We start from the raw sequence: 26,509 nt of genomic DNA on the forward strand, positions 1-26,509 counted from the left end.
CATTTTGTTGCATATGGATTTCCAGTTTTCCCAGCACCATTTGTTGAAGATTCTATCCTTCCTTCATTGCATGCTTTTATCCCCTTTATCAAATATAAGATAGTTGTAACTTTGTGGATTAGTCTCTGTGTCCTCTATTCTGTACCATTGGTCCACCCACCTGTTTTGGTACCAGTACCGTGCTGTTTTTGTTACTATTGCTCTGAAGTATAATTTGAAATCTGGTATAGCTATACCGCCTGATTCACACTTCCTGCTTAGAGTTGCTTTTGCTGTTCTGGGTCTTTCATTTTTCCATATGAATTTCATGATTGCTTTATCTATTTCTACAAGAAATGTCATTGGGATTTTGATTGGCATTGCATTAAACCTATAGAGAATTTTTGGTAATATTGCCATTTTGATGATGTTAGTTCTGCCTATCCATGAACAGGGTATATTTTTCCATCTTCTAAGATCTTCTTCTATTTCTCTCTTTAGGGTTTTGTAGTTTTCATTGTATAAGTCTTTCACCTCTTTTGTTAGATTGATTCCCAAGTATTTTTTGTTTTTGAGGATATTGTGAATGGGGTGTTTTTCCTCATTTCCGATTCAGAAGTTTTGTCGATGATGTACAGGAATGTCTTTGATTTATGCGTGTTGATTTTATATCCTGCCACTTTGCTGAATTCATTTATTAATTATAGTAGTTTCTTTGTAGACCCTTTTGGGTCTTCTAGGTATAGAATCATGTCATCCACAAATAGTGATAATTTAAGTTCTTCTTTTCCTATTTTTATGCTTTTAATTTCTTTCATCTGTCTAATTGCTCTGGCCAGTGTTTGCAGGACTATATTGAATAGAAGTGGTGATAGAGGGCATCCCTGTCTTGTTCCAGATTTTAGAGGGAATGCCTTTAATTTTTCTCCATTCAGAATGATGCTAGCCTGAGGCTTAGCATAGATAGCTTTTACAATGTCGAGGTAAGTTCCTGTTATCCCTAGTTTTTCTAGTGTTTTGAACATAAAGGGGTATTGTGCTTTGTCGAATGCTTTCTCTGCATCTATCGAGATGATCATATGGTTCTTATCTTTAAGTCTATTGATGTGGTGAATAACATTTATTGATTTCCGTATATTGAACCATCCTTGCATCCCAGGGATGAATCCTACTTGATCATGGTGCACAATTTTTTTTGATGTGTTTTTATTTCCGATTCGCCAGAATTTTATTGAGGATTTTTGCATCTAGGTTCATTAGAGATATTGGTCTGTAGTTTTCTTTCTTTGGGGTGTCTTTGTCTGGTTTCAGAATCAGGGTGATGTTGGCCTCATAGTATGAATTTGGAAGGGCTCCCTCTTTTTCTATTTCCTGAAATAACTTGAAAAGTATTGGTTTTAATTCTTCTTTAAAGGTTTTGTAAAACTCCGCTGTACACCCATCCGGGCCTGGGCTTTTCTTGGTTCATAGTCCTTTGATTGCTTCCTCTATTTCATCCATTGATATTGGTCTGTTCAAATTGTGTGTATCCTCCTGATTCAGTCTGGGCAAATCATATGACTTAAGAAATTTATCAATGTCTTCACTATCTTCTATTTTATTGGAATATAGCATTTCAAAATAATTTCTAATTGTCTTCTGTATTTCTGTAGCATCTGTTGTGATATTTCCTTTTTCATCTTGTATGTTAGTAATTTGAGTTCTCTCTCTTCTTCTCTTCATTAGCATGGCTAAGGGTCTGTCGATTTTATTTATTTTTTCAAAGAACCACCTTTTAGTTTTATCAATTTTTTCAATAGTTTCTTTTGTTTCAATTTCATTGATTTCTGCTCTGATTTTAATTATTTCTTGCCTTCTGTTATATTTGCTGTTGTTTTGTCCTGCCTTTTCTAGGGCTTTGAGATGATGTGTGAGCTCATTTTTTTGTTGGTTTTTTCTTTTTTTGAGGAATGACCTCCAGGCAATGAATTTCCCTGTTAAAACTGCTTTCATTGTGTCTCATAGATTCCAATATGTTGTGTCTGTATTTTCATTTGTCTCTAAGAATTTTTTGATTTCCTCCTTTATGTCTTCTGTAACCCATTGATCATTCAGTAACATATTGTTCATTTTCCATGAGATGTATGGTTTTTCTTTCCTTCTTTTATCATTGATTTCCAGTTTCATTCCATTATGTTCAGATAAAATGCATGGCATTATCTCCACCCCTTTATATTTACTGAGGGTTGCCCTATGGCATAATATATGGTTTATTTTTGAGAAGGATCCATGTGCTACTGAGAAAAAAGTATATCCACTTGATGATGGTTGATATATTCTATATATGTCAGTTAAGTCTAGGTTATTGATTGTGATATTGAGTTCTATGGTTTCTTTATTCAAATTTTGTTTGGAGGATCTGTCCAATGGTGAGAGAGGTGTGTTGAAGTCACCCATAATTATTGTGTTGTGGTCAATTTGACTCTTGAACTTGAGGAGAGTTTGTTTTATGAATGTTGCAGCACCATTATTTGGTGCATAAATATTGATAAGTTTTATATCTTTTTGGTGAATGGTTCCTTTTAACAGTATATATTGTCCTTCCTTATCCCTTTTGATTAACTTAATCTTGAAGTTGATTTTATTCTATATGAGGATGGCCACCCCTGCTTGTTTATGAGGACCGTGTGCGTGGTATGTTTTTTCCCAACCTTTCACCTTCAGCCTGTATATGTCTTTTCCAATCAAATGTGTCTCCTGTTGGCAGCATATTGTTGGATTTTTTTTTTTAATCCATGTTACCAGCCTATGTCGCTTTATTGGTGAGTTTAAGCCATTTATGTTTAGAGTTACTATTGATATATGATTTGTACTTCCAGCCATGTTTGATTATTTATCTTTTTTTTAAAATTTGGTTTGCTTCTCCATGATTAGCTTCCCCCCCCGCTCTCTGGCTTACTGAGGTACTTCCCACTGTTGGTTTTGTTTATTGTTTTTCATTTCTTCCTCGTGTAGTGTTTTGCTCAAGATGCTTTGCAATGCTGGTTTTCTGGCTGCAAATTCTTTTAACTTTTGTTTATCATGAAAGATTTTTATTTTGTTGTCATACCTGAAGCTTAATTTTGTGGAGTACAAAATTCTCGGTTGGCATCCATTGTCTTTCAGAGTTTGAAATATGTTGTTACAGGATCTTCTCGCTTTCAGCGTCTGTGATGAAAAATTCATTGTTAACCTTATTGGTTTACCCCTGAATGTAATCTGCCTCCTTTCTCTCGTAGCTTTTAATATTTTCTCTTTGTTCTATATATTGGATATCTTCATAACAATGCGTCTTGGCGTTGGTCTACTGTGATTTTGTATGCTTGGTGTCCTGTATGCATCTACAATTTGTACATCCATTTCCTTTTTTATGTCTGGAAAGTTTTCTATAATTATTTAATTCAGCTGGTTGTTCATTCCCTTGGTTTGAACCTCTATGCCTTCCTCTATCCCAATGACTCTTAAGTTTGGTTTTTTTATGTTATCCCATATCTCTTGGATGTTTTTCTCGTGATTTTTTACCAGCCTCTCTGAGTTGGCTAGACTCTTTTCAAGATGATATATTTTGTCTTTATTATCTGATGTTCTGGCTTCTACTTGCTCCACTCTGTTGGTGGTACTCTCATTTGAGTTTTTAATTTGGGTTATAGTTTCCTTCATTTCTAAAATTATTATTTGATTTTTTTTATAATCTCTATCTCCTGATAAAGATGCTTATTTGCTTCTTTTATTTGCTTGTGTATTTCATTTTCAATGAGTTCTTTCATTGTTTGAATTTGCTGTCTCATATCCTCTTTAATATTCCATTCCATCTGTCTAAGGTATTTTTTGAGTTCTTTATTTGGCCATTTTTCTGATGCTTCTACATCCTCCTGTATATTTAGGCTGTCCTGCATTGTTTGTACTTCTTTTCTTCCTTGCATTTTCATGCTGCTTATGCTACTTCTTGCTCTGTTTGACTGCTAAGTTACTGATTACTCTTATAAATTTATTTGGTTTTGTGTGTCTCTGGGGTCTCTCTTTTGTGTTGGGAGACTATGACTAGAGATGATGAGTTTTGTTGCACTTTAGTGTAGATTCATTCGTTTCCTAAACTGTGTACGGATTCTGATGGCATATATCGGTCTGCGATTTGGTCTTGGGACTTATATTTAGGTCGAATGATGTGATGGTATTGAGGTTGATATCTCTTGGCAAACTTGGGAGGTTGCTCTACTGACAAGGGATATTAACAGGAGAATGGTCTTGAGTATTTTGGGGAAGTTAAGGTCTTGGTAGCACTATATAACGTCCCAGAACATTGACCTATACATATTTAGTAAATTACACATAAACAGTGTCGTATTGCTTAGGAGGAAAGGTATTAGAAGGGAAGGGAAGAAGTCACTAAAGAGAATGAGAGTAAACAGATAGAATTCAAGGAAAGAGGAATAAGGAAATTGAAAAGAAATGAAAAGACAGAAGAAAAAAGTAGAAAATAAAAAAAGAAAAGATTTAAAAAAAATAATCAAAAAAAGTGAAAATAAAAAATAAAAAAATACAAAAAGTATTTTAAAAAATTAAAAAAGAAAAAAAAATTAAAAATCAAAGAAAAAAATTAAAAAATGCAGTCTTAGAGTTTGATTAACTTCTCTTCCAGTAGGTGGAGCTGTGCCCACCGGGCCAAGCTTCTCCTCTCAGTGCGCGGGAACCAATCTCTGTGCAGCAGCACCTCCTTCCCAACTGGGCGGGTCTCCACTCCTGAATGCCTTGGGCCATTTCTTGTGTCTATTCACCTCGCTACTGGCCCCGTTCACAGGTGACGCTCACCACAATACTGGTTACACGCCAGGTCTGCTGCTTACAGGATCCCTATCTTCTTGAACAACTGGGCACACTCTCCCTGCTTGCCAATCCCTCACCCCCTAAGGTTGTGGAGCTTGGGGCTGAGAGCTCTCAGCGTATTTTGCTTGCCCTCTGGTAGCCATGCCCCCGGGAGCTGGTGCAAGAGACCTCAGTCATCTGCACTGGTGGGAGCGGTAGCGGGGGGGGGGAGGGGGGTCCTGCGCCATCCTGAATCCCTCAGTCTGACTATCGCGCTCATGGGAGAGCTGGGAGGGGCCCTTGAGGTTTCCCTGCTGTGTGGAGGGGGGGGCTAGGGGGTTACACACCTGTCGCCACTGGTATCAATGAAGTTATCTCCTCCGCCACTTTCTGGTGTCGTCAGTTCTCTGCCATGTTGGTATCCCATGTGAACGGCAGCATTTGGTTCCCTTTGCAGGGTGACCAAAGCAAAGGGGGGGTCCTGACCGGCCCTCCCAAGCCCCGTCTCAATTCTGTTGCCACTGCCTATGAAGGCTTGGTTGGTATTTACCTCCACAGTATTCGGCGGGACCCGGACCGAGAAGCAGTTTCCGCGGGTTCTTTAGCACTGAGCCAGAGCAGTTTGTCTGTGAGATGCAGGCGAATGGGAGCCTGAATTCGGCCCCTACGGGCTCGGTGTGTGTTCTGAGAGACCCAGACTGTTCACCCCAGATCCACTTAGCTCAGCAATGCCTAGTGATCTTGAGCAAACAGCGTTTAGACGATTTAAGACAATTTATGCCCATGCAGCTGGAGAGGTCAGAGACTTGATACCTCCATGCCCGCCGCCATGTTGGATCAATAGTTTACATTTTTAATAGCTATTATGAATGGATGACTTTCTTGATTTCTTTTTCAGCTACTTTATTATTAGTTTTTAGATATGCTACTAAGTTTTGTACATTAATTTTGTATCCTGAAAATTTACTGAATTTGTTTATCAGTTTTAATATATTTTTAGAAAAGTATTTTGATTTTTTTCTATATAAAAATTGCCCCTGCAAACAGGGACAATCTAATTTTCTCCTTCCTAATTTAGATGCCCTTTATTTTTCCTGTCTTAATACTCTGTCTGGATTTTACTACTGTGTGGAATAGAAATAGTGAAAGTGGGTATTCTGTTAAGAAGAGCTTCAAACTGTCCTCATTCAGTAGAATCTTAGATGTTTCCTGTACTTATACATAGTTTATTGAGAATTTTTATCATGATGAGATGTTGAATTTTATCAAATGCTTTCCCCATATCTATTGATACTGTTGATTGAATCCAGGGGCATTCTACCCACTCCTTTTTTTCTGAGAGGGGGTGGTACTTCTTGCTAAATTCATTTAGAGGACAATTATGCTATTTTCATTATTATAATTTTATTTTTAGACTACTTATTTCCAGTATCTAGAAATAAAATTGATTTTTGTTTATTGACCTTCAATTTAGTAGTTTTGCTATGCTCACTTAGTTCTAGTAGACTTTTTTTGATCTATTGTTTACATAGACAAAGATTTGCAAATAAGTGTTGTAGCTCTACTTATTTTCTTCAACTTTTCTACCTTTTTTTTAATTGAAATTTCACTGTGGCTACTCTTGCCTTATTCCTGATTTTAAGTAGAATGTATTTAGGTTTTTATTTTTTGCCATTAAGTATGATCTTAACTCTATGTTTTTGTTAAAGTACTACTTTAATTTAAACATTCTATTGAAATAGAGTATACATATTTTAAAAAAAACAGTATTACTAGCACCCTCTGCTATTTTGAAAATGCTCTTTTATATGAACTACTTTTGTCATACATCATTTTACCATATATATGTGTGGGAGTTTTTTTAGTCTTCATTTTTCTACTAATATATTGTTTCATCTTGCATTAATGTCATTTTATTACCATGCTTATATAATAAATCTTGGTAACATATAGGATGCATCCAGCTGTTCTTCAGAATTGTCTTGTGCATTCCTGGCTTTTAATATTTTGACATAAGTTGGGAGCCTGTCTGGAATTTCCCACAGAAACAATGAAATGTTTTTCCTGCTTAAAGCATCTATTCATGTACTTCTTATCCATACCTTCTGGTCACTAATTTTGTACATGGAAAGGACTTAAATTTTGGCAGGCCAGAGGACATCATTTTTGCTGTTGACTTGTGTTATCCAAAATGGCATTGTGAAGTTCAAACCTCCAGTACTTCAAAAACTAATGTTATTTTGAGGCAGAGCCTTTTAGATACAATCTAATTATGATTAAGTCATTAGGTTGGGTGCTAATTCAATATGATTACTACTCTTATAAGAAAGGGAAATTCAAACATGGACACCCACATGCTCAGAAGGAAGAGTATTCAGAGACACCAGTAAAAAGATTTATGACAGCAGATCTGGGGTTAGGATAGCAGGCCTGGGTTGTTGCTCAGTGGTAGAGCACATCCTGGCATGTGTGAGGCACTGGGTTTGATACTCATGCACTACATAAAAATAAACAAAATAAAGTTTGAAAACAAACAAAAAAAAAAGACTTATGATGGCAGAGTCAATGACTGGAGTGATGTGCGTACAAATCAAGAATCATGAATAAGTAGTTTTGGTCTCTGTCTACAAGTACCTTATTGTTTTGTAGGCCCATCACACATCTAAAACAGGGAAGGAACAGAGTTGAGTTAAGAAGGTTTTCAGTCTGTATCTGATCCACGTGTTATATAGTAAATTTCTTTCCCTTTCCTGGACTCCTTATTCAAATATTAGAAAAGAGGTTTGGCTTAGCTCTAAGGAGCCATGTGACTCTAACTTTCAATGACTTTAAAATGAAATGTCGTAATGCTGATTCAATTATCCAAGATTCCCAACAGTATGTTATGACATGTAATTAAGTATCCTGAAGATTTCCTGGTACTGAGACAACCTCCCATGATCAGAGCAGAATATGAGAATAAGAAATAATGGGAATGCATTACAATACTTATTACACATATAGAGCACATTTTTTCATATATCTTGTGATATATAAAGTATGCTCACACCAATTCATGTGTTCATACATGTACTTTGGGTAATGATATCCATCACATTCCACCATCATTGCTAAACCCCTGCCTCCTCCCTTCCTCTCCCACCCCTCTGCCCTATCTAGAGTTCATCTATTCCTCCCATGCTCTATATGTGTAATAAGAATTATAATACATTCCACTGTCATTTATTTTTAAAAAAAAAATCAGTTAAAAAAAGGAAATAATGGGTTCAGAATAAACCACTCATGGTTTAGCTAGGAACATCAAAGATAGCTGCTTTCATTCCCAACATTTCCAAATATGGTATTATTCAGTGAATTACATCAAATCTGCTTCTTGGCACCTTGATTAAAATATCAGCAATAGTCTTCCTACTCTATAGGCATTATTTTCTAAGGGCTTAATTTTAGGAAAATCTTCTCTAAATGTAAATGAATATTTCATTTATATCCAGAAGATGTCTTGGACCTTTGATGGCAGTAAACAGAAACAAGATAGAGACTAATTAGTTAGAAACATCCATCCATTGATCTAGAGTTGAATGACCATCACCTGGGGCAAAAATAAGTTATAAGCATATAAGGAATTATACATGAGTGTATGAACCTAAGATATCTATACCACTGAATTTCTATTGGAGTTATTATACCATCAATGTGATTTGAAGATTTCTTAAAGAAACAATGGAATAATTATTTTGAATTTTCCCATAATGTCTAGCCAAGAATAGTTGCTCTCCTCATTTCCCACCCCTCATAGAGACAAGATAGACTTCCTGACTTTGGAAAAAATGAAATTTTTAACTATTTCAAAGTTTTCAATGGTCACTATCTGAATGGTCCACCAATTATCCCAGGGCATTAAAGGTTGGTAGTTACTGGACATAAGGAGTACCTCAAGGATAGAACAGTGGTTTTTGCATGTGTAAGACTCTGAATTCAATCCCTAGCAACACACACACACACACACACACACACACACACACACACACACACCACTTTGTGGTTCCTAGTAGGTAGGCTGTTCCTTGGGAAAGGGGAAAAAAGAAGATTGCCCCCACAAATTATATGATACTTTCCCTCAAAGATTAGTTATTTTTTTCCCTTAATTAAACCCTATGGGTTAGGGAAACATTTAGAGGGTTCCAGGAAAAGGCATCATATTAATCAAGGTTTGAAGAGTCACCATATTCAGCTTTTGCTTTCCAAACAAGATTCCTGAATCTGGAATAATTTCCCCTGTGCAAAGTACAAAAAAGGAGAAAATGTTTTCTAATCCCTTTGTCAATTCTTTCTTGGGGACAAAGAACTTTCCTGAATTGTTGAGACTGGTCTGCATATCATGACTTAGTGTTGACTCCACCTGCTTGTTGTTGCCCCATCACAAAACAAAACCCAATGAAAATGCAATATATTCTTTAACCCCAGCAACCATCAATTATGCTTAATGTACTGTTTAGAATATCACGATTTGCTAATTTATGTCTAGTATACAGTACTCAATTTGGTCTGTCTGATACAGTTCAGTTTTGTTAACAATAATGACATATTCATTCTTATCTCAGCACAATGATTATTTTTCATTTAGTTGAGAAACTGTAGAGGAGGAGAATAGTAGATCATCGATACCTTAAAATCGATAATTGGTTTCAAGCACCAATTCATCCCCTATTCAAAATTTACCAAGCAGTAAACTTGGAAATTACTGCAGTATTTGGTGGAAAATAAGACTATGTACTTATACAGTAATCTATTTTTTGGTGTGTTGCAATGCTACAATTCAGGAACATTGTGTTTGGAAATAAGAATGATTTCTTTGACACAAGCAGAAACATAAAAAAAAAATAAAAATAGTAATAAGGCACCAAAAGTCATCCTTTCAGAGCCATGGAGAATATGTAATGTCAAGTGAGAGTGAGTCTCATGTTAGAAAAAAAAAAAAAGAACCTACATTATAAGAGTCAAATCTTCCCACAACTAAAGTTCAGATTGTGTTTAGCTTTTAACTTCCTCTATTATCTGAGAATATACTTAGAATTTGACTTATTAGATACTTAGCCATCAAAACTAAATCACTGAAGGCTCAAAATCTTCCAAAGCTTCAAATTTTTAAAAGCTTATACATGGTGAGCTGGTGCTCAGATTTTGATTTTATAAATAAAGTGGCTATTAAAATTCAACTGTCACTGGGTTTATGAAGAGATGGAGGTAAAAGACAGAAGAGAACCCAGTAGGATCCTTAACTATAAATCGAGGATAGCTCCATTTAAAAACATAGCAGGGCTGGATATGAAAAAAGCAAATGAGCATCAGTTTAGCCCCAAATGTATCAGTCACCTGAGTCAGTTATTCAACAGTCAAATTTTGAATTTTATTTGTTGATGTTCTATTAGTATCTCTGTGTTTAGAAGTTCTGACCAATAGTTTTCATCTGATCATCACCACCTATTAAAAACTTAAATGTAAGACATGAAATTGTAAAATTTCTAGAAAGAAAACATAAGGGTAAATTCATATATATATATATATATATATATATATATATATGAATCCAAAATGTTAAATGGAAGGAAATCACAAAGGAATTTAATAGCACACCCCCCAAAACTCAATTTAAAAGGGTGAAAGACGTTTCTTAAAAGAAGAATTAAGAATAGCCAAAAGGTATTATCTTTGAGTTTCATCCAGCTATAATTCATTAAAAATTAATTTGAAATGCAACATTAGACCCCATTCCTTTCTGGGATCCATGTGTGTACTAACGAGAAGTAGCACTAAGTCAAAATAGGAAACTGTAAAATATCCCATTTAAAAAGATAAGGAAGGTGCAGTGTCTCTGAAAAAAATAGCAATAATGACTGTCCCTCCCTCTGTCAACTTTCTCTCTTGAATCACGTCTGATTGTGCAGTATGCTTGTGTAACACAATGCAGTAGGAGGGATATTGGACCTCGAATGACCTGCCCTGGAGTGACATGACCTCTCATGTGAGCAAGTGTGGCCTATAGCATAAAACACCACATGGAGTGGATTTAGTAGTCTCCATAAAGAGCCATCCTACTTCTGTATTTGTGATTGAGACCAGACGTTCATCCAGCCGATCCTGAGAACAAGTCAGGCTGAGATTAGTTGATTGCTCCCCAGATCACCATAAATATCCAGCTAGCCCAGAAATCTGTGTTTGAGAGTGCTAATTTGAGGTTATTTGTTAATTGTCCATAGTCAACTCTACAAAGGTAACAGGCACACAGATGAGGGCTACTGAACACAGGCCTAGAGTACACAAGAGGGGTAGGGAAGAGTCCATATATTTTACTGCTTTAGTTTTTGAATTTCTGTCTATTATTTCATCTAGCTGAGCTTCCTGCCTCCTATTGGCTTGTTTAAGCTACATTAAGAATTTGACATTAGCACATTTTTTTTTCAAATTGGTCCTGGTTTTCCATCCTAAAGATGGCTTTACAATACCTCAGTAGAGTTTATTGGATACCTATTATGGGGGTTATCAATTTGTGCAGAGATTCCAATCTTTCATTTTGGAGATAATCTAGAGAATCTGAATTCTAAATCACAGGGGTTTAAAGTTTCCTTTTTCAAGCTAGATATTTTCAGGTTCCTTAACTTGTATATGTTAATTTTCAGGTATATGGTGACATTCTGGTTTTCTTTATTTTTAAAAATTATCTTGTTTCTGATTGAGAATAGTATTAATATATATGATATTTTTCTGTTGTCAGGAAAGTTTTTTAATTGGAAAAAAGAATGGTCATTACTGCCCTTTGTTTCTCTGTTAATTAAATAATATAACTTTCTTTTTTGTTTTTGCTTAAACTAGTTTGAATATACTCAAGACTCCTTGATCCTGGAAATCTGATTCCATTTTCTCTGAGGACAGCTGTAACCTCAAAGAAAATTTATTTGCCAAAAGAAGTGAAAGAATATTTTAATTGTTAATTCAAGAGACAGTAGTGCTATAAGTAAGACAGGAATACTATACCAGGGACAAGGAAGAGATAAAAAATTAAGAAAGTGAGAGTATATACTTAAGGCTATCTGCTCTAGTCTGATAAGTTAAATGTTTAAATTCAATGTTCTTTTACTTTGAGATCATTGAAATTCTTTTGATTAAGTCTGCAAAAGCTTGTTTCACTTGTGTGTTCCTTAGGGTATAAATAAATGGGTTTAACATGGGGGCAACTGAAGTAGTAAGCACTGAAACACTCTTATTAATTGCTACTTGGTCTTTTGGTGAAGGTTTGATATAAACAAAAATACAGCTCCCATATGTGATAGAAACCACCACCATGTGAGAAGAGCAGGTAGAAAAGGCCTTCATCCGTTGCTGAGCAGAAGGAAACTTTATAATAGTCCTGATGATATAAATATAGGACAGGACTATACACAGAAGTGTTATGAAGATGGTCAGTGCAGCAATGGCAATGGTCATCTGTTCTATGAACCAGGTATCTGAACAAGAGATTTTTAGCAGTGGAGAAGCATCACAGAGAAAATGATCAATGACATTATGGTCACAGAATTCCAGGTTTAAGCCCAGGCACAGTGGCGGTAGTATGACCAACAAGCCTGCTACCCAACAGCAGATAACAAGCCAACCGCGGGCTTTGCTGTTCATGATGGTCACATAATGCAAGGGCTTGCAGATGGCTACATATCGATCATAGGACATGATGGTCAGAAGAAAAAATTCTGTAGCTCCAAACAAGATGATAAAAAATACTTGAGCAATACAAGCATTATAGGAAATTGTCTTGTCTCCAGTTGATAAGCTATAGAGGAACCTGGGAATACAGGCCGTAGTGAATAAAGTTTCTAAGAAGGAGAAGTTTTTGAGGAAAAAGTACATGGCACTTTTAAGGTGAGAATCCACTAAAGTGAGTATAATGATGATCAAGTTCCCAGTTATACTCAATGTATAGGTGACAAACAGAAGTATAAAAATCAGAACCTGCATTTGAGGATTATTGGTGAGTCCCAGAAGTATAAATGTAGTTAATGATGTATGGTTTCTCATCACTGACTCTCACTTTTCAATTTTGTCACAAACCCAGAGGACATTGAACTGCGAACGTTTATGTAAGATCTCATAGACGATGGCTGGGAAATCCAATTCTGCCACCAGTAGTCATTTTCTTCTTTTACTTGATATATGACTGTTGTCAAAATTCCTGTTGATAAGCATTGTATGTCTCATGAAGAGAATGTTTCTCTTTAATATTGGTTTCACTATGTTTTAGTTAACATACTTATTGCCTTTTGCACTTTCTCACACATTTTTTAAATTACTGTAGTATCACTCTTTTTTTCCTCTAAAATGAATTAAGATATAAGACTAGGAAAGACCTTTCATGTTATATAATTTGATGAGTTTTATAATGTCCTTTTGTTTCCAGTGGTTCTTCAACTACTCATAAGTTGAATCCAATGACTGCATTGTTGTCAAATTCCTGTTTAATGTGAAAGAAAGCAATGAGTTTGACAGTCTGAAGTGATGTGTACAGTGTTTGAATGTTATCTTTCATTGTTATGATTAAAGAGGTTTGTGTAAGTCAGATTTCCATCACTAAAAAAATACCTCAGATAATCAATGTAAAAGAAAGGACACCTTTTCTTGTCCTTTCTAAAGCATTTCACACTTGAAAACAGTGTTTATAGCCATAGAATTATTGTCATCAACTTAAGTACACATCTATATGCCTTACAGTTACATGTATCAAATTATCACTCTGTACCCCATATATTTGAATAATTAAAATAATAATTAATAAAAATGAAGAAGTCTATGTGCAGTTAACTCTGGTATTAACTTTTTGTGTATCTTTAAAGGGTATTAGTGATCTTATATTCTAGGACAATGGATAAGATATATATGTCCAGTTAAAATAAACTTATTAAGAAAATTACTGTGTAACTACTACTTGAGTCAAATATGGAAAAATAGTGAGAGCCTCAGAAGTTGCTTCTTTATTTCTTAGTTACCACTACCTTCTTCCTTCTCTCTTGAACGAACACATATCCTGATTTCTTTTCCTTTAATCTTTCCATTTATGCATGTGTTCTTAAATATTTTAAAAATATACATAAAGAGGAAAGCAGAATGGTAACTACCAGGTACTAGGGGGAAGTAAAAAGGAGCAAGGGTTCTTATTTAATAAATATAGTATTTTAGTTTTGCAGGATAAAAATATTCTCTTTCACAACAATGAAATATAACACTACTAATGTTCAGCCTCAGCAATAATTTGTCTTAGAGTGCAAGAAATCAAAGATTTATAATTCTTTTGTGGGTCAACACCTATCCTATGTCTGGTCTTGTTTAAAAAAAAACTAATTATAGCAGTTGCTTAAATATTTCCTCTCTTTAACATTTACCTGGACAGCTTGTCATTTTTTAATATCACAAAGTTAAAAACATTTACCTTGGAGTCTTGATGGGATGTGACAGAAAGTTTCACTGGTTGTTTTAAAACATTTCCTTTCTACTAAGGGTAATGAAGGTAGATATCATTTACTTTTTTCCTAGATCCATAGGTTAGTCTAAAGGGGATTTAGAAAACAAAACCATAACAAGAGATTACAACTTGCCTCAAAGTTAGACCCCCACCTTGACACCATGGCAAGGATCACAAAGGCCAAATGCAGCACATGGTAGAGAGATGGGCTGCACCTGCAGCCAGGTGCCTGCCTCCATTCCCCTCACCCCAGCTCACTCCAGGCACACCGTTCAGTCTCTCTATCTAGGACTGTATCTTTTCATTCAAAAACATCAGTTTTATTAAGTCATTAATAATTCATGTACTTGAGAACACTGTCATAAAATTGTCATTAAGATGCAGAGATTTAAAACTTGAGTTTAGATTTTAGAAGGCTATTAGAGGGTAGAGTCACCAATTGACAACACATCAGCAAATAAGAAGTCAGTCGATGGAGGTAGAACTTACATATTTTATACACAGCTTTTGATGAACTAAAGGATGAGATTGTGGTAGAAGTTGCTGAATGGTGTTCTCCCAGAATTCTACTAACGTAGACCACCTTTGTTTTATTGATACATGGAAACATGGCATCAGAGACTATCATATATTTGCCACTTCTATTAAAAGGCTTACTTCATAAATAATATTAAATTCATTCATAAAATATCAAAATAACAAAATTACATTATTTATTTTGTTATTGATACTTTTCTCAGAAGAAAGCAACATTCTATAATTTAAAATAGGAAAATAAAAAATGATAAAGGTACTTACTTTTTTATCTGTCATGGCTTCATGTGTTCACTGAACTCCAAAGTAGCAATGGATGGAAAAAGTCACCCAGTAATATCTCAGTGGAGGTAGGAGGGTGGGCTCTGGCCACTCATTCTTAGGAATACATCCTTACACAGGGAGACCTGCAAAGCAGTTTTCACTAAGTCTTCTACCACCTACACAACATGAGGACTTCTTGACAGAAATCCTGTCTCTTCTTGAGCCAAAGGAGTATTTTCTTTACTCTCTATTTCTATAAAGATAACAATAATTTAAAAGCCTAGGAGGTGTTCCCTATCCCTCCCTCCCTCCCTCCCTCTCTCTCCTCACCTCCTTTTCATTCTCCCTCTCCCTCTGACTGTGGTTCTGACCTTTCTGGGAAGAGGTAGATATTTCTAATCTGACAAAATTGACTTCATAATAAAAGCTTCAATTTTCAATTAAGTGAGGTAAACAAAAGTGTCCTTAGTGGCCTTACCTACACATTAGTAATGAATCTCTAATGTAATAGACTTTAGGGCTTCAGAGGGTAATAGGCAGTGCTGGGAAAGTGTCCTCAGAGATACAGGTGTAAACATTAGCATCATAAGCTGGCCAGGGGCACCACAGTAGCCATCACAGGCAAATGCAACCTTCTTTTCTTTTCTTTTTTACAACTGAAATAAGAACTTTATTTTTTTAAATGACAATAGAAAAGAACATTTAGACAGTTTTAAAAAGCATAATAGACTGTGAAGTGGCTCTGTTTTCCTTAGAAGCAAGTATAGGAGTGTCACCAAGAGCCAAGAGGCATAAGCAGTCCTTAGAGACCCAAGTGAAGCTATTGCAAGTCTCCAGGCCGCTGCTTGCCCCCTTTCCTCTTATTTATGGTATGAAAGAGCCCTTTGCTCCTGACCTTGTTTTGCTGTGATGACCTTTAAACACTTGATGTTTTTATTTCTAATGAAAAATAATGCAACAAACAAAACCCACCTTCTTTTATTTTAGCATTACTTTAGGCATTATAACATAGTAAGGTTGACTTTTTCCTTTCCCACTGATTGTAGAAAATTAATAATAGTTAATATAAATACTGCTTTTCTGAAAATCAAAGAGAAAAAAGGCTTATAAATACAGAGAAAAATAAAATAACTACCAGTGATATTTATAGAATAAACATCCAGACATTTATTGTTTGTTTTTATATATTGTTATTTTTATTTTAAATATCTGTTGTTATTTTAAAATGTATACTCTTTATACATTTTTGTTTTCATTTTTATATGTAGTCACTTTTTTTTGTATTTTTATGTTCATGCTTTCACTATGCATAGGTTCAGTTGTGATTTTCTTTGAATTGATCTTCAAATATTTTTTTAAATCACTTTCTGAGTTTTCCTCTGAGAGTCTAATCACACATATGCTAGAGCTTTCACTTTTTATCCTAAATGTTGGAGACTCTGCTATTTTTTTAAATACATAACTATTTATTCTAAATATTACATAATTTTTATTATTCTAATTTCAAGATCATTGCCCTTCCCCTGTGTAATCTATATTATATTTTAAGCCCAATCAGTGAATTTTTTTCAGTTGCATAATGTATTTATTTTTATCTTAAATTTTCACCTTAAATATATATTTTATACTTTTCTGTGGGCTTTCTTAACTTTTTGTTTATTGTGTTTTTCTTCCTTTTATTTCAGAAATTATTGTTGAACTGTTTGCTTTAAAGTCCTTGTCTGATTATAGCACTATTGAAATCTGCTTGGGTTTGGCAATGACTGATTATCTTATATTTTCCAGAATGGAATATATTTTACTAGTTCTTTGTAGTAATTCATCTACAATTTAGGATAGGTGAATTGTATCCTGGACTTTATAGATATATATTAGTTTAACTCTGAGTTCTAGTATAATCCTTTGGAGATTTGGTCTAATAGATAAATTGTTGTAGTAAGCAGTGTACCCTTTTATACTTAGACCATGAGCAAAATATTACCTACATTTGTGTTTTTTCAAATTTAAGATAAGCAATTTAAGCTTTTGCTAAAGTCTGTTTTAGTCTAAACCATAGGCATTTGGTTCAGGGTTAAGCCTAAAATTTGTGCAGTCTCATTAATAGTTAGGAAATAATCCTCCTTTCCCTTTCCTCTCCAGAATTTCTATCTATTTACTGAATGTCTCCAACATTCAGGATAAAAAGTAAAAACAGTAAATAGTTTTCCATGTGTTCTGTTATTGTTGTCAAGCATGTTCTATAAATTTCATATAGATGCTCTTGGTTGATGAAAATCTCAATAGAGATCTTCACTATTCATTTAAAATTTTCATTTTGTAATTTAAGTTCTAAATATTAAAAGTCAAGTGACTTTTGTTAATAAAATATTAAAGTCTATTAAATTCTAATAAATTGGAGATGGATTTTGTAACCATTCACAGAAGATATGAAATAAATCTTGAACACTACATGATTTATAATTGAAAATAATGTTGAACTGCATATATTTATTGGATTATGTGAGTATTCTAGATCATTATTTCAGCAGAAAACAAGGTTGAACCTAAATTCTATCCAATTAAACAGCAACATAGAGACTGTTGATGTTAGATGTGTGTGTGTGTGTGTGTGTGTGTGTATGTTTACATATCCTATGAATACATCTTGTATCTTAAATTATCCTCTTAAGATAGATGATGTATTAATCATTATAGAATATATAATGTAATAATCATTATAGAATATGCTTCAACAAATATGGCCAATGTGGCTAAAAATTCCAATGATGTTTTAGAGAAAAAAACCTGAGATAATACTCTATTCATTTTTATAACACCACACATTTCATTCTCTTCACTTCATGGTTCATTGTCTACATTTATCAACCTAGTTATTTTTCAGATGTCAATTCGGGATTCACTCTAATGAATCCCCAGGCCTGAGTCCATCCAGCCACTGGCAGACACCCCCTGATGATCAAGTCCAGCCCAGATCCAACTTGTTGACCTGCGTGGAGCCAGGGCCCAGGGTAATCATGGGTCTACCTTCCCCACACCTGGAGCCCAGGTCTAACCCATTTCCATCTTGAGACACTGCAGCCATCCCCATAGCCTTTCCCACATTGTAGCCTCTACTTTGGGACAAAAGAGAAGGCCTAGAAGCAGCTGCCTCTTATAGTAGACATTAAAAAGCCAGTGTAAAGCCCACCCTTTCAAGCACATCTCTGAAAGACATTTCATCTATCTTTGGGCACCTTCACTGCTATATTGAGTTACCTCCTCCTATTGCTGCCACCACCTATAGTTGCAGCAACATCCATGCTGGGACACCAGCAGGGTTAGGAAGCCCAACACCAAGGTGAGATACAGATAATCTGCACAGATACTATAAGATTGTAGGGTTCAAACTGTAATATCTCAGATGAACACTGCAAGAAAGGAAGACACACAGACAACATGAAAAAACAAAGAAGGAAATTGCCCCAAACAAACCAAGATACTATAATAACAAAACCCATGGACAGTACAGTTAATGAAATGTCAGAGAAGGGGTTTGGAATGTTCTTAATTATGATGATCTGTGAATTAAAGAATAACCTAAATGAGCAAATATAGGCAAAAATTGATAACTACATTGAAGAGATAAGAGAGCAAATACAGTCAACCATTGATGACATCATAAACAAATAAGGGAACAAATGCAGGCATCAATTGATCACACCAACAAAGAGGTAAGGGAGTAAATACAGGTAGCAAAAGATTACTTCAAGAAAGGAGAGAGATTCTGAAAGAAAAAATCAGAAATCTTTGAAATTAAGGAAACAATAAACCAAATAAAAAACTTAATAGAAAGCATCTCCAACAGACTAGATCACTTAGAAGACAGAAATTCAGATAATAAAGACAAAGTATACAATCTGGAGTTTCAAACCCAAGCAATGCACAATTCATTCAATGAGATAATATCAGAAAATTTCCCAAACATGAAGAATGAATTGGAAAAGTCAAATACAAGAGGCTTACGGACACCAAATGTACAAAACTTCAACAGATCTACACCAAGGCACAGTATAATAAAAATGCCTAGCATACAGAATATAGATGGAATCTTTTTTTATTGTTTGTTCAAAACATTACAAAGCTCATGACATATCATCTTTCATACATTTGATTCAAGTGGGTTATGAACTCCCATTTTTACCCCAAATACAAATTGCAGAATCACATCGGTTACACATGCACATTTTCACTAATATGGCATTATTTAAAAATAGATGGAATCTTAAAGGCTACAAGAGAGAGGAATCAGATCCCAAATGAGGGAGAACAATTCATATCTCAGCAAATTTTTCATCCCAGACCCTCAAAGCCAAGAGATCCTGGAATAATATACACTAAGCTCTGAAAGAAAATGTATGCCAAGCAAGAATCTAGATCCAACAAAATTAAGTTTTAGATTTGATGATGAAATAAAAAACTTCCATGATAAACAAAAGAATTTACAACTAGAAAGCATTCACTACAGAACATATTGAGTAAAATATTCTATGAAGAGGAATTAAAACACAATAAAAATCAGCAAAGGGAGGTATTAAACAAAGAAAAAAATGAATCAAAGGAGAAACCAAGTAAAGTTAAATACCAAAAATAAACAAAAATGGCTGGGAATACATATCATGGCTCAATAATAACCTTGAATGCTAATGGCCTCAACTCACCAATAAAAAGACATAGACAATAAAGAGCCAACAATATGCTCTTTCCAAGAGACTTCTTTCATAGGAAAAGACATCCATAGACTGAAGGTGAAAGGTTGGGGAAAATTCATAATATTCACATGGACTGCACAAGCAAACAGTGGTTTCCATTCTCATAACAAATAAAGTAGACTTCAAGCCAAAATCAATCAAAATGGATAAAGAAGGATATTTCATACCCATTAAGGAAACCATTCATCAACAAGGCATAACAATAATAAATACATACGCCCCAAACAATGGAGCATCTATATTCATCAAACAAACTTTTTTTTCAAATTCAAGAGTCAAATAGACCACAAAACAATAATTCTGGGTGACTTGAACACACCTCTTTCAACACTGGATAGTTCTGGAAAAAGAAACTGGAAAAAAGAATCTATAGAACTCAACAATACAACCAATAACTTAGACTTAACTGACATATATAGAATATTTCAATTACAACAAATTGAGAAGCTTTCCCATGGAATAGAAAAATCATTATAAAATATAAACATGGTAAGCAATTAATATCCAAAATATAAGGAACTCCATAAGCTTGACAGAAAAAAGTTCTAATGCAATTGAAAAAAAAAGGAAAAAAGATGTGAATAGTTATTTTCCCAAAGATGAGTTACAAATGTATAAGGTTATCAACATCACTAATTATCAGAGAAGTGAAAGTTAAAACCACAGTGAAGCATCACACCTGTTATGATGACTATTATACAAATAAAAGTAAAGACAACAATCCTCCAAACTAAAAGTAACAAGTGTTGGCCAGAAGAGAAGATATTGAGACTTATGTACACTGTTGATGGGGATGTAAAATGGCACCTCCAATACAGAGAACAGTACAATTGTTCCTCAAAACAATCACAAATAGAACTACCACATGATATAGAAAACCAAAATTCATTTTATATGTATCCAAAAGAATTGAAACCAGGATCTTTGAGAGATTTTCAAATACTTATGTATACTACATCGTTATTCACAATACCAAGGATATAAAAGCAATCCTTTAAATATCCATCTACAGATTAGTTGACAAAGAAAACATTATATATATAGAGAGAGAAAGAGATATATACATATATATGTATATATCTATATATCTATATATCTATATATATATATATATATATATACACATATGTACATACACACACACACACACACACATTAGGATATTATTCAGCCCAAATTAATAATAAGATTTTGCCATATGTAACATACATGAACGTGGAAGACATACTAAGATAAAAGTCAGTCAGTGAATGACAAAAAATGCCTTGGCCCCACATATTGAACATAGTCAAACTCAGAAGCAGAAAGTAATGAATTTTTCAGGTCTGCTGTATTGGGGAAATCAGCAAGTGCTATTCAATGAATATAAAGTTTCAATTATGAAGGATGGATATGTTCTACAGATCGAATACATATCATTGTGTCTATATTAACAATACCATATTTTGCACTTAAAATTTTGTGAAGAGAGTAAATGTTGATATTGTGTTCTTACTAAATTCAAAAGAAAAACAATGAATTGGGAGAAGGGAAGAAATTTGGGGAGGTGATGGATATGTTTAAAACCTTGAATTCTTAAATGTGGTGATGATTTTATGGATGTAAATATAATGTCAAAACAAATCAGATTTTGTGCCTATCATGGTGCACTTACTTTATATCAACCCTAATTGAATAACTGCTAAAATAAAAAAGTAACGAGTTATTTTCTTAAAGTGAGTGAATTGGGAACTGCAGGGAACTATGCTACTTATTATGTGACAGATGATTAACTGATTATTAGGAAAAGGAAACAAAATATAAACACTGAAGTCATGATATATTAAAACCGGGAACAAAATAAATTGATAATAAAAATAAATTATGGCATACATGAATTACTTTTTTCTAGCTCCTAAACTAAGCAGAATTTTCCTAGATTTTTATAACTTTTCTTTATGCTTTTAATGACTTAATTTTTTAATCAATTTTTATTTTTAATGTTTATTTGGCAAACAATATTACCTCACATAAATCAATGAGAAAACTTTACCAAAATTAGAGTGGAACAACTAATAAAAGAGAAAAAATAATATTAGCTAGTATACAACAAAGATATAAATTTCTGAATCATGGCCTAAGTAAGATAAAATTCCTCAGAAAGTGTAATTCCTAAGCCCACATTTTTAGAAATGTTTTATAAAAATTTGAGTTTTGATATTGCCTTTTCCTTAAGTAATAACTGCAATTAGAAAAGTTCTGCTCCCATGAAATTGGTCTTTTTTTTCTTTGCATCAGAGATTGAACTCACGCGTGCTTAATCACTGAGCTACTTCCCCAGCCTTTTTTTTATTTTATATTTTGAGACAGATGCTCAATAAGTTGAGGAGGCTGGCTTCGAACTTGGGATATTACTGCCCCAGCCTCCTGAGCCACTGGAATTATAGGTGTGCAAGACTATACCAAGCATGAAATTTATTTAAAGTCATAGTTATGTTAATTTTTCAAGTGAAAGCCAGCATAAAGAAGTAAAATAATTCAGGTAATAATAAATATATTAAATTTATGTAGAAGTAAAAGCTAGCAATAATATAAAATCTATTACTGATATGCTATCATGATCATAAATATTTTTCAGTTTCACTATGAAGAAAAACACAATGCATGAATTTGCTTTAAAGTAATAAAGAGTTTAATAAAGATGAGATCAGGATTAAATATTAAATGTCTTTAAGAAGGCTAATATGACAGGAATGTAGAAAGGAAACCATGAAGTAAGTTAGAAGCAGCAGTAAAACAGTTGCAGAATGTTTTATTTTATTTGTCACAACTTCTACTTCTTTGAGAGAAACACAATCTTCTTTATGGAGTCATTGAAAGCATGTTTCACTTGCTTGTTTCTCAAGGTGTAAATGAAAGGGTTCAGCAAGGGCGCTACAGAAGAGGTGAGAACTGAAACTCCTTTATTTATGGCCACCTCTTCCTTTGCTGAAGGCTTGATGTAGATGAAGATGCAGCTGCCATAGGTGATGGAAACCACAATCATGTGGGAGGAGCAGGTGGAAAAGGCCTTTTTCCTTTGCTGAACAGAGGGGAATCTCAGAATGCTCCTGATGATGTATGTGTAGGACAGAACCACACAGTCCAGGGTAATAATGAGGGCAAATACAGCCACAATGATGACCATCTGTTCTAATATCCATGTGTCTGAGCAGGAGATCTTTAGGAGGGGACTTGCATTACAACTGAAATGATCAATGGCATTAGAATCACAGAATTCAAGCTGGAGACCTACGCTAAGGGGTGGGACAATAATCATCAAGCCAGCTACCCAGCAGGAGAGGACTAATAAGGTGCACACTCTGTTGTTCATGATGGTCATATAATGAAGGGGTTTACAGATGGCCACATAGCAATCACAGGACATGGCTGCCAGGAGAAAAAATTCTGTTGCTCCAAAGAGAAAAACAAAAAATATCTGACTTGCGCAAGCATTGTAGGTAACAGTATTGTCTCCAGTTGATAAACTGTACAGGAATCGAGGGATACAGACAGTAGTAAATGAAACTTCTAGGAAGGAAAAGTTTCTGAGGAAGAAGTACATAGGTGTCTTAAGATGGGGATCCACCAGTGTGAGGGTGATAATAGTCAGGTTCCCTGTTACACTCAACATGTAGGTGAGCACAGAAAGATAAAAAGCAGAACTTTCGGTTTGGGTCATCTGTCAGTCCCAGCAGGATAAAAGTGGTTATTGCTGTGTGGTTCCTCATCATTGAACACTGATATTTACCTAATCCAAGATTGTATGAAGAGAAACATTCAAATTCTACAACAGAAAGGTGTGCATATAGAAGCCCAGCAAATCAGCTTATATTTATCTTTTCCTTTTACATCATAATCAATATTTTTACTATTCTAGTACCTTCATGAATTTTATGTGTATGAACTATAGAGATTTCCTTAAGGTTTCATGTTATTATAAAACAATCCCATTTTTATTCATTTGTTAACCCTCTGAATTTGCAAATGTAGTTGATTTGTCATATTAATTTGTCACATATGAATCATTACACGGTCTGGATTTCCAGACGGGTTAGTGAAAGTTGTCATTTTATGGATGGCTAACATTTCTTTGTCCAAGGCAGACCTTGGATACAGGGCAAATGCAGGTAACTAAGAGCATGGATTCTCTTCACTTGTTACTACCTGGTGATTGTTGTAAGGATAAGATATATTTTCTCCTGGAAAACAAATAAATGACAGTGACCAAAACAGGATTTCTTATAGTGGAAACTCTAGCACTTATGGACGTTTTCATGTACAACTATTTTATCTATAGTGTGAGAAAATGTTATGTGCAAGAGATAAACAAAATGAATGTTTTCTTATGCATACATTTATGCTCAATTACTTGACTGTGGCTCTTATTTTCTCAAAGCCCCAGAAGTAAATTTATATTTAATATTGCTAAGTATAGCCTTCTTGGCTGTATCTTTTTCCTGATGTTGTAAATTCATTTGAAAACATTCATTGCTCCTCAGTTCATCTTCACTCCATTGAGGTTTTAACTGGCTATGTGGGACTTTCACTTGTAATTCCCTAGAGCTTCCCGAGCACCTCCAAAGACTTCATTTCTGTTGAAGCCAATGACATGTTTTAGATTTCGTCATGCCTGAAATTGCCACAGCATTAAAAAGCAAAGTTTAGTCATTATTTAGATTAATCCCATGACATCTTGTTTATTTTCTTTCTAGGTTTATATTATTATTTTTATCGTCTCTCTTTTTAGCCCTCTCTTTTGTATTCATATATGAAATATTGGTTTTCCCCAATATTCTATTTTCAGACCTCTCACTTATTGTGTTCTATTTGTTATTCTTTTTTTCTTTATACTCTTCATGAATGATTTAACTAATTCACTTTTATTTTCTATAAAAAATTCATTAAGCACATGGGTCATCCCTGGGCATCTGTAGGATACTCCACAGATACCAAATCTGAGGATGCTCTAAACATAACAAGTTGTGTGTCCACATCTCAATTACCATATGCTCTAAATGATTTACCTTATCTTCTTCCAGTGTTAATTATTTTTTGATGTAGAAAGAATTATCTTTTTGTTTAACCTGCAAGGCTAATGGAAAGTACCTTCTTTGATTTTCTCATTTCAATACTTGTCATTTTCTTACCTGTCTTCCTTATGGTTTGAGTTCCAATAACACTGACAACTTGAAATTCGTCATATTTTCTACATGGTTTCTCCTCTGCACAGGCTAACTTTTGATTAATGCCTATTAGTCCTTCATAGGTATTAGTATTCTCAGGAAATCTTCATTCATGAACCCAAAGCATATGAAATTATGCTCTTGTGGTATTTCCAAGTACCTGTTTTTAATCCATTCATGGAGTATATCACATTATATTATGCTGTACAGGGTGATTACATTTCTCCTGTATGTTCCTATAAATTTCTCTAAAGTAGAAACAAAAACTTTTATGTGCTCTTAAATTTCTTTATATTTGACTTATATGCTAAATTTAGGGACAACGCAAAGCAGCATTGCCTATGTACTGAGGAGATTTATACTTCTTTAATGCTATTCCGGTCAGTTGGTTCAAACTTCTTCTTTTACATGTGCTTCAAACTAATCTTTCATTTTGAATACTTTTTAAAACAAAAGGCCTGAATATGCCCAGTTGTAAACTTTAAAGATTCTCCTTTTCCAGGCTTTTCCCCATTCAGTGTACTACCCATTCCTTTACCCTTAATAACTAATTTTCTCTCTGCAGCTCCTGTTTTCTTTCTAGTTTCTGATTAACTCTTTCCTGGCTTATTCCTGTTAGGAACTTAGGATTCCCACCCTTTTTACAGTATTGGCTTCCCATATATCACTTTTTGATACTGCAATTATTTCACCTTCTGATTTTTTTTAGGCGTATACCACCTATTAAATATTTTGATTTCTGATATTATTCTTTTTTGAGTCTTATACCTCCTATTGCATATCTAAAACTTTAATCTTCTCAAACAGATTTTGTTTGTTCTTACTAAAATCAATAATGATCCACGTAGATAATATGAACAGATATGTTCAGGAATCCCAAGAGTACCTGAATATTCTCAAGTTTAATAGATTGTTTGGGTCAATAGAAAATGTACTCTAAAAACAGGGAATTTGTTCATTTTCTGTTGTATATTTTGTGCCTACAAAGACAGAACCTGATACATTACACATGTTTAATGATGTTTGAAGAAATAATTTAATGTACCTTTATGTAATTGTAATTTGTGCTTCCATCCTTCTAAAAGTAGAGAATATTTCAGATAATACTCATAGCTAAAAGGTTCTCACTGCAATGTCTAGAAGATTAGAATTGCTATGAAATCCTGTGATGGTAACCAAGATAGTATTTTTCTTCTTTGTTTATTTTAATTTTCTATCTATATCCCAAAACCATTTCTGTCACATTGACACTCCAAAGATATTTGCTGCTATAACCAGAATGTAATAGTGATAAAACATTTTCATGTTCATGGTATTACTTCTATTTTTTTTCTTTTATCCATATTAGGATGCTCATTTAGCCATCTAGTTTTCATAATCAAATTCAGTGATAGTGTTTCTAGAGAAAAATGCTTTCTATAGAGATAAATAAATAAACCTACCTTTTGTAAGGG

General features: G+C 34.2%; 1 protein-coding gene and 1 pseudogene across 2 annotated transcripts; both read right to left on the reverse strand.

Annotated features, from left to right (window-relative positions):
• Nucleotides 1-11,931: 11,931 nt before the first annotated feature.
• LOC308658850 (olfactory receptor 6C2-like) lies at nucleotides 11,932-12,867 on the reverse strand (the record flags this gene model as incomplete). Its single annotated transcript, XM_081311766.1, has 1 exon — nucleotides 11,932-12,867. The coding sequence occupies one exon, from the start codon at nucleotides 12,865-12,867 to the stop codon at nucleotides 11,932-11,934; it is 936 nt and encodes a 311-aa protein (XP_081167892.1).
• Nucleotides 12,868-22,663: 9,796 nt separating this feature from the next.
• On the reverse strand, nucleotides 22,664-23,600 carry LOC308658839 (olfactory receptor 6C2-like; annotated as a pseudogene). The gene has a single exon. The product of its transcript is annotated as an olfactory receptor 6C2-like (transcript).
• Between the last annotated feature and the right edge of the window lie 2,909 nt (nucleotides 23,601-26,509).

This window comes from Spermophilus citellus, assembly GCF_964194105.1.
Source record: "Spermophilus citellus genome assembly, chromosome: 10".
Taxonomy (NCBI): Eukaryota; Metazoa; Chordata; class Mammalia; order Rodentia; family Sciuridae; genus Spermophilus; species Spermophilus citellus.